At 36.7% G+C, this 15,590-nt stretch overlaps 1 protein-coding gene across 1 annotated transcript in view; it reads right to left on the reverse strand.

The window, feature by feature from the left end:
• nlgn4xa (neuroligin 4 X-linked a) overlaps positions 1-15,590 on the reverse strand; it is a 151,003-nt gene that overhangs the window by 87,578 nt on the left and 47,835 nt on the right. The window contains exon 3 of the mRNA XM_073841940.1: positions 14,595-14,747. Within this exon, the coding sequence (XP_073698041.1) occupies positions 14,595-14,747 (153 nt within the window). The remainder of the gene's footprint in view (positions 1-14,594; positions 14,748-15,590) is intronic.

Consider the following 15,590-nt stretch of genomic DNA (forward strand, 5'->3'; position numbering starts at 1 on the left):
GACGCCATGGTAGGCTAAATTATTTACGACAGCGAAATTATTTACGACAACCTGTAGAGGGAGCGAAGTTCTTTGGTGTTGCTTTAATTTACTCCAAAAAACTGTCGGGTTATATCATGAGAAAACAGCTCTTTGAGGTAATAGCTGCAGATAACCACAATATACAGTGTATAAACCCTCAAACAAGACTTTAAAATCAAAGTTCATTCAAAGTTTGTCTTAAAATATTTAACATTTTTTTAGTTAAAATGACACTTACTGTAGTTATATGAATTTCAGTTTATTCAAAATTTTTAATGAATTAATAATTTTATTCAGCAATGATACATTACATTACATATTCATTTGGTTAAGAAAACCCTAACCTATCTTTTTGATTCTTTTAAAAAGTGAAGTTCAAAGAAAAATCATCATTTTATATTATCTTTGTAAATTATGAAACTTACACTACCGAAACAGTGTATGTTTTAGTCCATTGGCTGAAACTGATTTTAACCATAATCAGGATATATTTATGTGTTACTCTCTCTCATAGCTACAAGGTGAGTAGATAGGCAGCATCTTTTTGAAGTAAATGTGTTCAAAAGTATGAAAAATCTGTGTAACTTTATAGGATGTCACTACCGAAACACCTTTTTCTGCAATCAAGCAAATTTTCTGCATTTTCCTTGGGAGTTATTCCATAACATTTAGTCTTTAATAAAGACTCTTTATATGTGTACAACTGTTCAGAACTGTGCCTGCCAGCCATGTGCTGATTACCATCTTTGAGCTAGCTTCAAAAGTATCTAAAATTGTCACTACCAAAACAGTCACGACCAAAACATTTGGTGGAGTTTCGATAGAGTATCTTTGTTTTTTTGGGTGTTATTCCACAAATTCATCTCTACTGTAACAGTCACGACCAAAACATGTCATCACTGTTCCGGGAGTGACAAAAGGGAACACATAATTCTTTATTTGGGGGAAATAAACAACCTTTTTGTACAGTTATGCATTTTTTATTTTGTATTTTAGTATATTTTAGTATGTGGGATAAAATTCTGTAATGTGATGTGGTCACTACATAAACATTACAGTAACTACCGAAACATGGGATGTTTTGTCAAAAATAAAATATACTGAATTATCAACTAAGATGTTATGATAGTTTTTAGTTCAATGTATATTCAGACTAATAAATCCTTAATGTTGAAATCAGTATGTTCAACCTTTTGGCTTTTAAAAAGAAAAATTGGATTCAAAACACAACAAATCTAAAAAAATACACTTGAAGTATTGTTAAAAAATTGTTGTTGATTTACGTATGAAAAAATATATATTTTTGCAATGTAGATGGAAGCAAAATCTTAATAGGTCAATATAACCCTTCTAATAAATTTATTATTTAAATATATTACTGTGTTTCGCTAGTGACAAATTTGGGGAGAGGACAAATATTCAAAAACGTCCTGAAAATATTTACTGCACAATTACAAATGTAACCTTGGATATTATACAATTTGCATACATAATTGTTTTTTGAACATTTCTAACACCAACTCATAATACATAAATAAGTCAGCCTCCACAAAATAGTAAGCAGCACAAATGTTTATTTATTTATTTTTTTTTAACTTTCAACAGCATATATAATAATTTCTAAAGGACCATATGAACTTTCAGTAGCATATAGAATGATTTCTGGAGGACAATGTGACACGCTGACTGCTGAAAATGTATTTTAAATATATGTAAATAGAACTGTTATTTCATACAGTTTTAAGCATATGTACAGTCGTGGCCAAAAGTTTTGAGAATTACATAAATATTGGAAATTGGAAAAGTTGCTGCTTAAGTTTTTATAATAGCAATTTGTTATGAAGAGTGATCAGATGAATTGCATAGTCCTTCTTTGCCATGAAAATTAACTTAATCCCGAAAAAAACTTTCCTCTGCTTTGTTAAGAAGGCTTCAGGGCGTCCAAGAAAGTCCAGCAAGTGCCAGGATCGTCTCCTAAAGAGGATTCAGCTGCGGGATCGGACTGCCACCAGTGCAGAGCTTGCTCAGGAATGGCAGCAGGCAGGTGTGAGCGCATCTGCACGCACAGTGAGGCAAAGACTTTTGGAAGATGGCCTGGTGCCAAGAAGGGCAGCAAAGAAGCCACTTCTCTCCAAAAAACAAAACAAAAAAAAAACATCAGGGACAGATTAATATTCTGAAAAAAGTATGGCGAATGGACTGCTGAGGACTGGGGCAAAGTCATATTCTCCGATGAAGCCTCTTTCCGATTGTTTGGGGCATCTGGAAAAAGGCTTGTCCGGAGAAGAAAAGGTGAGCGCTACCATCAGTCCTGTGTCATGCCAACAGTAAAGCATCCTGAGACCATTCATGTGTGGGGTTGCTTCTCATCCAAGGGAGTGGGCTCACTCACAATTTTGCCCAAAAACACACCCATGAATAAAGAATGGTACCAAAACACCCTCCAACAGCAACTTCTTCCAACAATCCAACAACAGTTTGGTGAAGATCAATGCATTTTCCAGCACGATGGAGCACCGTGCCATAAGGCAAAAGTGATAACTAAGTGGCTCGGGGACCAAAACGTTGAAATTTTGGGTCCATGGCCTGGAAACTCCCCAGATCTTAATCCCATTGATAACTTGTGGTCAATCCTCAAGAGGCGGGTGGACAAACAAAAACCCACTAATTCTGACAAACTCCAAGAAGTGATTATGAAAGAATGGGTTGCTATCAGTCAGGATTTGGCCCAGAAGTTGATTGAGAGCATGCCCAGTCGAATTGCAGAGGTCCTGAACAAGAAGGGCCAACACTGCAAATACTGACTCTTTGCATAAATGTCATGTAATTGTCGATAAAAGCCTTTGTAACGTATGAAGTGCTTGTAATTATATTTTAGTACATCACAGAAACAACTGAAACAAAGATTTAAAAGCAGTTGAGCAGCAAACTTTGTGAAAACTAATATTTGTCATTCTCAAAACTTTAGGCCACGACTGTATATGCAGTAAATAAAGGCAACATAATACTTCTTTCAAAGGAAAAAATAAGTGTACAATTATAAAAACACCCTAATTAGAGCTGAAGACAGCAGAGCTGAGTTCAAAATAATGTGTTTTCCTTTTCCTATATTAGATGGAATATATGATTTTTTTTAAATAAATAAATATTTCAGAGCCCATTACAACACTGGATTTACAAAGAAATATGACAACAATGACCTTTACAATGTAAGCCAAGCATAGGCATTCAAACTTTATAAGGCCAGAACTGAGGTTGATCATTTCAGTCTGTATTCTTTAAAGGTTCCTAAGCCAAAAGCTACTGTAAAAGCTAAATCTTTATCAATAATAATAAGACTTTATTTCCATATCACTTTTTTTTTTTTTTAATCATTTAAAACAAATACATCAAGCATATTTATTGTTTGAAAGATTCATGTGCTTCAAGGTAAAATGCAAAATAGAGGAATTTCAACAAGTGGCTCTCAAGGTAGCCTTCCTTATCAGAGCTGCCAGACCCTCTCACAGGGGCACGATGATTCAAAATGTCTGAATAATCACTACAAGAGGGCTTGCATCATCCGCAGAGGATTCTGCTCATTTATATAAATCCTAGAGGTTTGCGTTTCTAAAAGCCATTAGAGGTGTGTGTTTATGTGTCAAAAGGGAAACGTCAGTTGGGGCTTGATCTGTCTTTAATTAGGTTTTGTTTTTATTCTTTTGGTACAGACAAATCAGCTTTCTCACCCGCCTTGGGCATCAGTGCCATTCGAAAGAAGCTTGTTTGCTTATTGTTTGTGTTCTGAGCTGACTGTAATGGGAAGACGTTAACCAGCGCTGTATGCGCCACATGTGTCACGCTTTGAAGACTCCCCTCAGGCAGTCACCTCAATTTCTCAACCTAAACCTCCTTCCTCATTTATCCTATCCTTCACATTTTTAAAACATTGTGTTGTGTTTGTTTTTTCAATGACGCACAGAAATAACATGCATTAATAATAATTTTATTATCACATTGCAGCACACTTAATCAGAACTGAATTGTGAGGTGCCTATAGATTCCCAGCTCTACTAAATAAATAGTGAAATCAGGAGTTTAAAGCCACTTTGGAGTAGTATTTATATTGATCATCTCAATGTACACTCCTAAAAATAAAGGTGCTTTAAAGGGTTCTTCACAGCGATGCCAAAGAAGAACCATTTTTTTGGTTCCACAAAGAACCATTCTTTAAATAACCATCTCTGTCTTACCTTTTTATAATTTGAAGAACCTTCTTTAACCACAAAGAACCTTTTGTGAAACAGAAAGGTTCTTCAGATGTTAAAGATTCTTTATGGAACCACTTAGACAAAAAGGTTCTTCTATGGCATTGTGAAGCACCTTTATTTTTATGAGTGTAAGAGCAGTAACAAAGGATTGAATATTTTAAGTTGGATCTGCCCATCTACACATAATTCAAGGCCGAACTCGAACCTTTTCTCAAACAATATATCTCAAACACGTGCTAACCACTAGACCGTGGCTGTAATTTTTCTTTTTTTCTCGCAAAGTGATATATATATAGCTTAAAATTATTCATACCCCTGGCAAATTCTGACAAATTACTTTTATTCAACCAGCAAGTTTTTTTTTTTTGACCAGAAATGACACAGGCTTCTCCCAAAAGATAATAAGACGATGTACAAGAGGCATCATTGTGGAAAAAAAAAATTTTCTCAGCTTTTATTTACATTTGAACAAAAAGTGGCATGTCCAAAGTTATTCATACCCTTTGCAAACTGTCACAGTCTATGGGAAAATCCAAAGTTCTATACCATTCCAAATAGTCCAAGCTGCTCTAAAGCATCCTAATTACCCTGATTCATTGGGAACAGCTGTTTTAATCAACTCAACAGGTGAAAAACAGAAGATCTCTGCTGTTGGTTTGTGGACAGTCATGGCTAAGACAAAGGAGCTCACTGAGGACCTGCGGCTGCGCATTGTGGCTGCTCACAAGTCAGGAAAGGGCTATAAGACCATATTTAAATGTTTTGAAGTTCCAGTGGCTACAGTGCCCAGTATTATTTAAAAAATACAAGACGTTCTGCACTGTGAAAAATCTCGTGGTCAGAGGACGTGGTCAGAAGCCAAAAGTGACACCTGTGCTGGCCAGGAGGATAGTGAGAGAGGTAAAAAAAAGAATCCAAGGATCACCACCAAGGCCATCCTGATGAATCTGGGCTCTGCTGGTGGCAACATCTCAAGGCAGACAGTCCAACAGACACTGCACACCGCTGGGTTCCACAGACACAGACCAAGGAGGACATCATTTCTCCAAATAAAGCACATAAAAGCCCGCTTGGCCTTTGCAAATGCTGATCTGGAAAAAGAAGAATACTTCTGATCTTCTGTTTTATGGTCAGATGAAACAAAAATTTAATTGTTTGGCCACAATGATGTAGCCTTCATTTGGCATAAAAAAGGAGAAGCCTTTAACCCTAAGAACACAATCCCCACTGTCAAACATGGTGGTGGGAACCTAATGTGTTTTTTTTTTTTTTTTTTTAAAGCCGGTGGACCAGGGAACCTAATCACAGTAAATGGCACCATGAAAAAGGAGCAATACATCAAAATTCTCAACAACAACATCAGGCAGTCTGCAAAGGAACTTGGGCACCAGTGGACATTTCAGCACAACAACGACCCAAAACACACAGCAAAAGTGGTGAAGAAATGGCTAGCAGACAAAAACATTAACGTTTTGCAGTGGCCCAGACTCTGACTTAAATCCAATTGAGAATCTGTGGAGGGAGCTAAAGATCAGGGTGATAGCAAGGAAACCCTCCAACCTGAAAGAGTTGGAGCTCATCGCTAAAGATGAATGAGCAAAAATACCAGTGGAGACATGCAAAAAGCTGGTCAGCAATTATATGAAGCCTTTGATTGCTGTAATAGCCAATAAAGGCTTTTCTATTGATTATTGAGAAGGGTATGAATAATTCTGGACATGCCACTTTTTGTTTAAATGTAAATAAAAGCTGATAAAAAATATTTTTATTCCACAATGATGCCTCTTGTACATCGTCTTATTATCTTTTGGAAGAAGCCTGTGTCATTTCCGGTCAAAATAAACTTGCTGGTTGAATAAAAGTAACTTTAAGTTTCAATTGGCCAGGGGTATGAATAATTTCGGGCTTGACTGTATATGTGTGTGTGTATATATATATATATATATATATATATATATATATATACATATATAAAAGGCATCAATAATCGATTTATGATCGCACATTGCAGCCCTCTGAATCAATTGCCTAGAGATTTCCACCCCTACTAAATAAATTGTAAAATCAGGAGTTTAAAAACACTTTGGAACAGTATTTTTATGGGAGGATTCAATCATCTCAATATAAGAGCAGTAACAAAAGTATGAACATTTTAAGTTGGATCTGCCCATCTTCAAAGAAATAAATTCAGGCTGAACTCGAACCTTTTCTCAAACAATATATCTAAAACACGTGCTAACCGCTAGGCCGTGGCTGTAATGTCCATAACAATTCATGTTCTTTCTTCTTATCCTTGTTTCTCATGTCGTCTCTCCCGTTAAATTCTCTGGCAGCCTCTTTGGCCTGCGGATTCAAGCCTTCCTCTCCTAGTGTTGACATGCTATCTTTAATCTACTCAATAGTCTGTGATACCTCACTCCTGTCCACTCTAACTCTCAACACATTTACCTGCAGCAGTCCTCCACTGACCTCTCCTGCCGTTACCTTACATCACCTCTCCTCTCTGTGTTTTTGTGTAGAAGAAAGCAAAGTCATTAGAACCACCACGAGACCACAACAAACAACTCTGCCTTTCGGCAGTTGAGGACAGCATGACATGCCCACAGACACCCACCGTTATTACTGCGCCATTATATTGCTATTGCTTAAAATGCAACCCAAAAAAGCCCTCTGTTTCTCATTCTCTGTCATTCCCAATCTCTCTATTTCTCTTTCTCCCACATCCAAGCATTTCAGAGGAACGAAGCCCATTTGGCCTTCCTCCCCCGGGCTGTGCCTGTCCTTGCCCTGCTGTAGAGACTCTACTCACAGGCCTCAGGGAAACTGTAGGAGCCTTCCAGGCCAGACAGACTGACAGAGACAGAAGTGAATAGGATAAAGGCTCCGCAGAGATTGACCCACTGCAGAGGGGTCTATTAGCGTAAGCTACTGTCTGTTAAACGACTCAGAGGGTGATTTGGGAAGGTTTTTTAGTGTCTCGCTTGATAAAAGCCAGAGAGAGATCTGCAGGACTCTCTGCAGTTCAGTTTTACGGTTATAGACTGTAAAATCTCAAGAAGCAGATTTCCGATGTGCATTTCTACTATAGAGGTTCAGCAGGAAATCCGTTATACAGGGCGTTTTGATCTGATTGGTTACATCCACACTTTGTCACTGTTTAGGAATGACAGCAGTATTTACTACCAGATGTGAATCAAACAAATTGATTGCAGTCACAAATAATGTCTGTAACCAAAGATCTAAGTCAAAGATGTTGGCTTCTAGATCACTAGAAGGACTTAAGACATTCGAAACAACGCTACTTAACATGCACACACAGTCAACCCTGTTTATTCACTGACATAATGCAATATCCAGCTCCTTACCCCAAACCTACCCATCCAAACTAAGTGCCTCACCCAAACCCTTACCCTAAACCTAACCTTTGCCCGATTGTAACCTGATCTCTAAAACCAAAACGACCTTTAAAAAGGTCTCAGAAAGTGAGGACCAGCCAATATGTTCACAACTTTACTCTTTGTCCTCACTCCAATGGTTTAAAACTCAAACCAGTCCACACAAACATAGCTGTACAAGTGCACACACAAATTCTAAATGCTTTCCATATATATGGTAAATATGGACTGTTGTTCACTAGGGTTGGGTATCGAGGACCGGTTCCATGTTAAAACCAGTTCCAAATTTCCTAGAACCGGGTATTCGATAAGACACGTGCATTTTTCGATTCACGATTCCTGCGTTCACATTTTAATATAATTTTAAAGTTTATAATCAAACGATTTAAGCGCATGAAAAGAAAGAACTTGTGCTCTGTTTGCATGCAGCACACACCTGAAGCGCAAGCACAGTAGTGATCTTTTCTGTGAACCAGTTCTTTTGGACAGTTTGTTTCGATAAACCGTTTTTTTACGCTATAACATAATTACGTTATTCGCAATGACGTAATGACTATCGTCCCATGCCGGGACTCAACATTCAAATATATAAAGTCGGTATCATCATCATGATCTGAGGAGTGTCAGGCACATTAAAAAGTAAATAATTTGTGGATCAGTGCTTACTGGAGATGGCAACGGTTTCAAACGATTCAGTTCGATTTGGTGAACTGGTTCGACCGGTTCAATAAGAAGAACAGTTAAATAGACCGATTCGTTTGCGAACCGGACATCACTAGAGCACAGTGAACAGCGGCCCCGATGGGTTCCCGGCCTTTTTCCGTTCTCGAACCATTCCATTTTTTGCATTTCCACTGCAGAAAAGGTTGTTCTGGGTCGAAAATAACTTCTCTTTCACATTTTCCGCCCTATAGGCACAAAAAAAAAAAAAATGTCAGCATATCATCATAAAGACAGACGTTTTTTCTTAAGTGAAAGTAAACAGATGAAAAAGAAAACACATGTAACACTAATTTTTAGATAGGTGTTAAAGAGACAGCAGCCTAATAAACGTGCTGCCTGTCATTAATGTTAATCCAAGAACAAAAAATATATATATATATATATTCACTGATCTTGACTGAATATCATTCGTAACTTTAATGAGGATTAATCTATATTTTATTTATGAAAAGAAAACTATGCAGTGTTTTTAAACTTTTGATTTAATTTTCTGTACTTGCAATTGGTTCAGTTGTATTTATGCTACTGCTAATTTATTAGCTTTTTTTTTTTTTACTGACTTTACTTGTCTTTAACAATATTCCCAAAGTTTCACAGACAGGGCTTAAGCATAGTCTCAGACTAAAATGTAAGTCTAAGCTGTTTTAACTAAAATAAACTTGCACTGGTTGATCTTAAAATATATTAATGCCTTTGTTTTGTCTCAAGATGGACACTAGTAAGGTTTTTTTTTGTTTCCTAATAATATTACTTAAATGTCTTAATTGAACTAGGGCCTAATCAGGGCTAAGTCTAAGCCCTGTCTACGAAACCAGACCTTAATGTTTGAAATTTATATTAGTCTAGTTGTCTTTGTTGTGGTATTTTTTTTTTATACCATAGGCAAAAGTTCCTCTTAGGCCTAAGTGTTCTGTAGTCTGCTCATTTTTCCCCATGCTGTTCAGCTGCAACAGAAAGCTTTGTAAAAACACAAATTGAATCAAAAGGAATTGTTAAGAATCGTAATTGAGAAGCAGAATCAGAATGGATCAAATTCAAGGGATACCCAACCCTACTGTTCAACACATTTCTAAATAATGTTATAGAAAAAAAAGATGTGTGTGTGTGTGTGTGTATACAGTCTGTGAAAACGTTAGGATGGAAGATGAAAAAGCCATGTGCGACAAAGTTAGGACACTAACACTTAACATTGGATTTAAGAGGGTGAATGACAGTAAAGCACTGCTAATCAAAGACCTTTGATACACATTTATACATATTTTTAGATGTAATAAGTATTTTAGAGTCGAATGTGAGGGCATCTGTCCGACAGCTAAAGTTGGGCCAAAATTGGGTCATGCAACAGAAGAATCATCTCAAGCAGACAAGCGTTCGAGGTTTAAAGGTATAGAAATGATCAGTTTCTTTAGAAAATGACCAATCGTTTTGCTAGATAAGACTCTTCTTTCTCGCTGGGATTGTTTAGAGTCCTTTGAATGGCATTTGAAGGCCTTTGCATGGTGGAAGTTCAAACTTGGGGGCACCATTTAAGTCTATTATATGGAGAGTAATCCTGAAATGTTTTTCTCAAGAAACAATTTCTTATCGACCGAAAAAAGAAAGACATGAACATCTTGGATGACAAGGGGGTGAGTTAGGGGAGAGCGGGGCACAACCTAACAGTTTTTGAATTTCGCGGTTTATGTAAATCCACTTGGGGTTCAGAGTACAATTTTTATCCACCTTATTTTCACACTTGTCTAGTACAAATATATCGCTTTGTTCCATATTTACAGTGTATACGTTTTTCGTTATTTACCTTAAAAGAAAGGAAGTGAAGCGTGACAACATGCCCCATAGGTGGGGTACATTGTAACATCTGAGGGGCACGTTGTAACACGACCATATGACAGCTTAAAATGTTATCTGATCGAATGAAAAAAATATACACAACAAACTAAAATATTTTGTCAGTAAAATACATGTGTTAACTTTTTCAAATGAAGTAATGACATTTTTTAAAAAAAATAAAAATGATCTAATTTTGGAGTCTGACAATGAACACATCGCAACAATGCTTTGAACGGCCCTGATCGCAACACACAGCTGTACAGTAGTTCAAAACAATGTGGACAAATAGATTAAACACATTTAGACAAACACTCCCCTCCCTCCACACACAACTCTCACAGAACACAACACACATAAACCAGCCAAAATGCTTTAAATTTCTTGAAATAATAACTTCTGAATATTAAACATTGCTTGTCAGCCTTTATTCACCTCTTTCTTGTGGTTTCATATCAAAATCCTTAGTAAATCCTAAGTAAATAGTGTAAACTGCGCCGCTAATGTCATAGAATAGCATAGTTTAATAACAGCGGGGCATATAGTAACAACGTTCCCCATCTGCTCGACTGGAGTTTAAAAGAGGTTAGTGTCTTCTGCTGGTTTGCAAAGCATTAATAAACTGATAAACAACAAATTGGAGAATAAAATAAAAGCAGATGAATACTAAAAAATGAAATGAAGTTTTCTTCAGCCAGAAATGTACTTTTAATATGGAAAAATAAATATTCAGCGATATCTTTAAAAGGCTTTTGGCGCTATTTTTTCTCTGCATAGTGTTGCTATGGCAACTAGTAAATACCGTAAATTTGGTTATGCTAGTATGTGTGGAAATATTTAAACCACATGTGTTACAATTAACCCCGCGTTAAGTTGTGCCCCGCTCACCCCTATTATCTGCAAGGCTTTTGAGAATGTCTCAACTCATTCCCAACTCAAAATAAAACCCAATTAATGTGTCTCTGCCATAACATAACATAACATAACATAACATAACACCAATAACAAGTTTATGAGAATGCAGACAGGAAGTAGAACAAATTATTATTTTGTGCACACAAGTTACTTAAAATGAGGAAACAAATTATTATATTGAGCACACAATTTACTTAAAATTTACTTACGCACAATTTACTTTTTGTTTTTCCTGCTATCTGTAAAAATATATGTGTGTGTGTGTGTGTGTGTGTGTGTTCAGCAGAAGAAAGACAATCATACAGGATTGTAACAACATGAGGGAAGTGAACTAACAGCTGTCCAATGCTGCTGTGTGAACATAGCCATTGTGCTTCTTCATTTAGTGCTGCATACATAAATACCTCATTATGACAAATCACAACTAAATGTACTATAATGCACCGACATGAAGAGTTAAGTGCAGAAACGGACCCATTCTGCTGTATTATGAAGCACATCAGCAGTCTGCTCACGTTGCCATGTGATAGAGAGAGAGAAAGAGAGAGAGAGTCATGTGCCAGTGACACATCTCAGTTCATCCTAACAGCCTCCACTGGATCATCGGTAGGCCACATGTGCCCCACTGCAGATGAAGCAATTACTATGAAAGCACGCGCGCACACACACACACAGTCACATTTGACAGAAAAATGCACATCCGCACACATGCATGCCCATGTAGCCTATACAAAATGATAAGGAATAAACACCCATGCAGTCATATTACTTCCCACATGATTATGACACTAACAACCCTGTTATGCATACTACATTGTCGCTGTATGTGTCAACATATGTTCAGCCACAATTTTTGTTCCCTAACAAGCCAATTGAAGAGAGGAGTGCATGACTTTCTGCAAACAGTATTTTCACACCGGAATGCTCCTCTCACCCTTGGCTAATCAGTAAGCATGTGTCTAAAAGCTGGATAAAGCCATTACAACACTAGGTCTAAAAACAGCTGAGAAGAAAATCTGTCTCGCTGGTGGCGGACTGGGCATGGGCCAACTAGACAGCAGTCTGTGTAGTGCACACACACACACACACACACACACACACACACACACACGCACACTCACATACTGCCACCAAGATACCTCAGAGGTGTTAAAATATGACTTTTGTCATGGAGAAAGAGCTCTCGCTCTTTGAAGAGGGGTACAAAAGCGAAACGATCCTGTAATTTTATATGCTTGGGAACATGTTCCAATCTCACTTTACCCTCCATCTAGGACTCGGCTTTTCACTGCCACCACACTTCAAACTGCTCTCCATAAAGACGGAGACAGCCAGACACTTTAGACTATCTCCATCACCTTCATGCTGAGCACTGTCAGGCAGAAAAGCAGAAACACGTTTAACAAAGGCCTCGCTCGCGCTCTCTCACTCCTGTCCTCGGTCTTGCTGCCACTTTCCTTCCTTTTCCCCCCAACTACTGTCTTTTTCCTGCAGTGCACACTTTTGCAGTAGGCCTATACCCTTTTCTCCAACACGTCTAAATATAGCCAGCCTCACAGAGAGCTGTGGCTGATAATGAGTTGTAAGAACGGCTGAAGTGAAGGACTGTGAATAAATCTATGATCCTTTTTTAATATTTACCTGCCACATCCAATAAGAGAGGCAAAGGTCTAAAGATTCTTAAAGAGCAGGTCATTTATTTTAAAGTGTCCTAATATTCCATTAGAGTCACCCTACAACAGGTTTAAATGCATCTAAGGTCAGAAACATTGTGATTTTCTCAGAATATACACTGCCGGTCAAAAGTTTGGGATCAGTAAGATTTTCAATGTATTTTAAATAAGTTTTTCATCAAGGCATGTGTTTATTCAATTATAAATACATAAAAAAAAAAAAAAAAAAATTATATATATATATATATATATATATATATATATATATATATATATATATATAAACAATTGCCTTGTTATATATATATATATATATATATATATATATATAGTGAAATATTATTACAATGCTAAATAACATTCTTCTGTTTTAATATACATTTAAAATATCTAATTTATTTCTGTGATCAAAGCTGATTGTTCCAGCATCATTACTCCAGAATTTAGTGTCACATGATCCTTTAGAAATCATTCTAATATGCTGATTTATTATCAGTGCTGGAAACAGTTGTGCTGTTTAATATTTTTTTCGGAATGTGATACTTTTTTTAGGATTCTTAAAAAGAACAGCATTTATATTAAATATTAATATTTTTAACAATATACACTACTGTTCAAAAGTGGACACTATCACTTAAAGTGTGTAACACATGTAGCCAGAAAAAGAAACAGGGAAATCAAACGAACTTATAAAGGGGAAATAATTGCAACATCAGGTGGAGGGGATCACACAAACGAGCAGGAAGACCAAATATGGGCATGGGAGAAACCAAACAGACAGTCCAAAGGGGGGAAACACTGGGAAAAACCAATACATTCTTTATTATTAAACAAACTAATTAGAAGAATGGCAGTCTACATTAATCGACACATTCTTAGGAAATAGGGGTTCAAAGCAAATTATCAAAACTATTTTAGTAAGAGAGTATCTCTTGGTTTAACTGGAAACCTAAAGCTGCACTAGGTTCAGTATGTTGTGCAAGTTGTGGATTGGAGATGCTTGTTAGTCTATATAAAGAAGATTAGAAGCCAAAGAAGATAAATGACGAGCACACAACAAAAGGTTTAAATTGTATTGCTATGGTACCGTGGAAAAATGAATTTAACCACTGATTCTTCACATCTATAATCTTTCGGCAATGAAAACAAAATAAACTTGCTTTCAAAGTGCAGAACACAGTGTCTTCTCAACATAATGAAAATATGATGACTTGTTAAGGCGATTCTGAGTTGACTTTTTCTTTTAAGAGACTTTTAATGCACTTTTTAGATGACTGTTTACATTGAAGGATAGCTAAGTTACAAACTGCAAATAAAAAAAAAAATGAGAACCTATATGATCTGCTCTTTAAACATAAATGATTAATTTTACTACATCCTACTTAAGTATAACTGTACTGGAATAAGAGATGAAAAAACTGGTCAAGAAACTGAACTCAACTGGGACTTCATCCAACAGGCAAAAGATTCATAAGTAAATCATAAATATTGTGTTTGCATGTCATGACCATAACTGCAGGGAATTAAGCTTAGGTCTTGCATAACATTTACATAACATTCCATCTCTTCTTCTTTATTGTTCACAAATAAACAAAATAAAATCTTAATTTTAAATGCTGTGACTTTTAAGCCTATGACCCTTTTATTTCTCAGCTATTCCAGGATCATGAGCCATTTTTACACATGTGTATATCTTTATTATCCGTGTAGGAGGGCGAATATAAAAGGAGGTCAGCAAGATGTTTCATTATCAAAACCATCCACCATTTAATGAAAAACCAATGACTTACCCAGCACTCCCAGCCTATAGTTCAGGGTCACCACGATGACATTTCCATAGCTAGCCAGAATGCTTCCGTCAATCATATTGCCTGTACCTTCCATGTAGGACCCACCATGGATGTACACCATAACAGGTCTCAGCCCGTTCTCATCATGGATGTCTGCAGGTAGAAATAAACAAAAATCATCTAAACATACGGTAAACATTTGTAGGATGATTAAACAACCTTTTATCTCCAACTATTAGTGGTTTGATAAAAAAACTGCACTGGCATTAGTAGAACACATTAGGGTTTACACTTTGACAAGAAAATCCAATAGTAAAATCCCAAATGAGAAGATCAGACAAATATCCCAAATTAAATTGCTTTTTTATACCATTACCAAGCTGCATTTTCATCGAAACTAATCCCGCCTCGGCGAGATTCACCTCAAGATGTGGCTCATGCACAGGGAAGTCCGTAATTGCTGCAGATGAGTTGGTTATTTGTGGGTCTCTCTTGTTCTGATTAAAGCCCCTGATTAGTACATGTGTAGGAGGCTGATTATAAAACAGGAGACATGAAGCCCTAGGATGAGGAAGTCTTTGATAGCATTTCACAAATTGCAGGCAGACTTACTAGACTATAGATTTTTCGCATCAGATATCTAATAGTGTCGAACAGAACAACTAACTTAGATATAGATGTGTCCCTTTGTTTAGTCACAATAAAAATACACACTGAGAGCTTCTAGACGAGTACTCTTAGCACAAAAGCTGAACATTAATATCAATGAATGCATCTTAGAGGAAGCTGTCAACAACTAGACTATATTTACACTCACCACCACTTTATTAGGTACACCTGTTCAACTGGTAACAAGCTTGTTTACGCAAATATCAGTCAGCCAATCACATGGCAGCAATTTGATGCATTTAAATATCTAGACATGGTCAAAATAATCTGTAGAAGTTTAAACCGAGCACATAATGAAGAAAAAAAAAAAGGTGATTTAAAGGCACA

This window comes from Garra rufa, chromosome 6, assembly GCF_049309525.1.
Source record: "Garra rufa chromosome 6, GarRuf1.0, whole genome shotgun sequence".
Classification (NCBI taxonomy): Eukaryota; Metazoa; Chordata; class Actinopteri; order Cypriniformes; family Cyprinidae; genus Garra; species Garra rufa.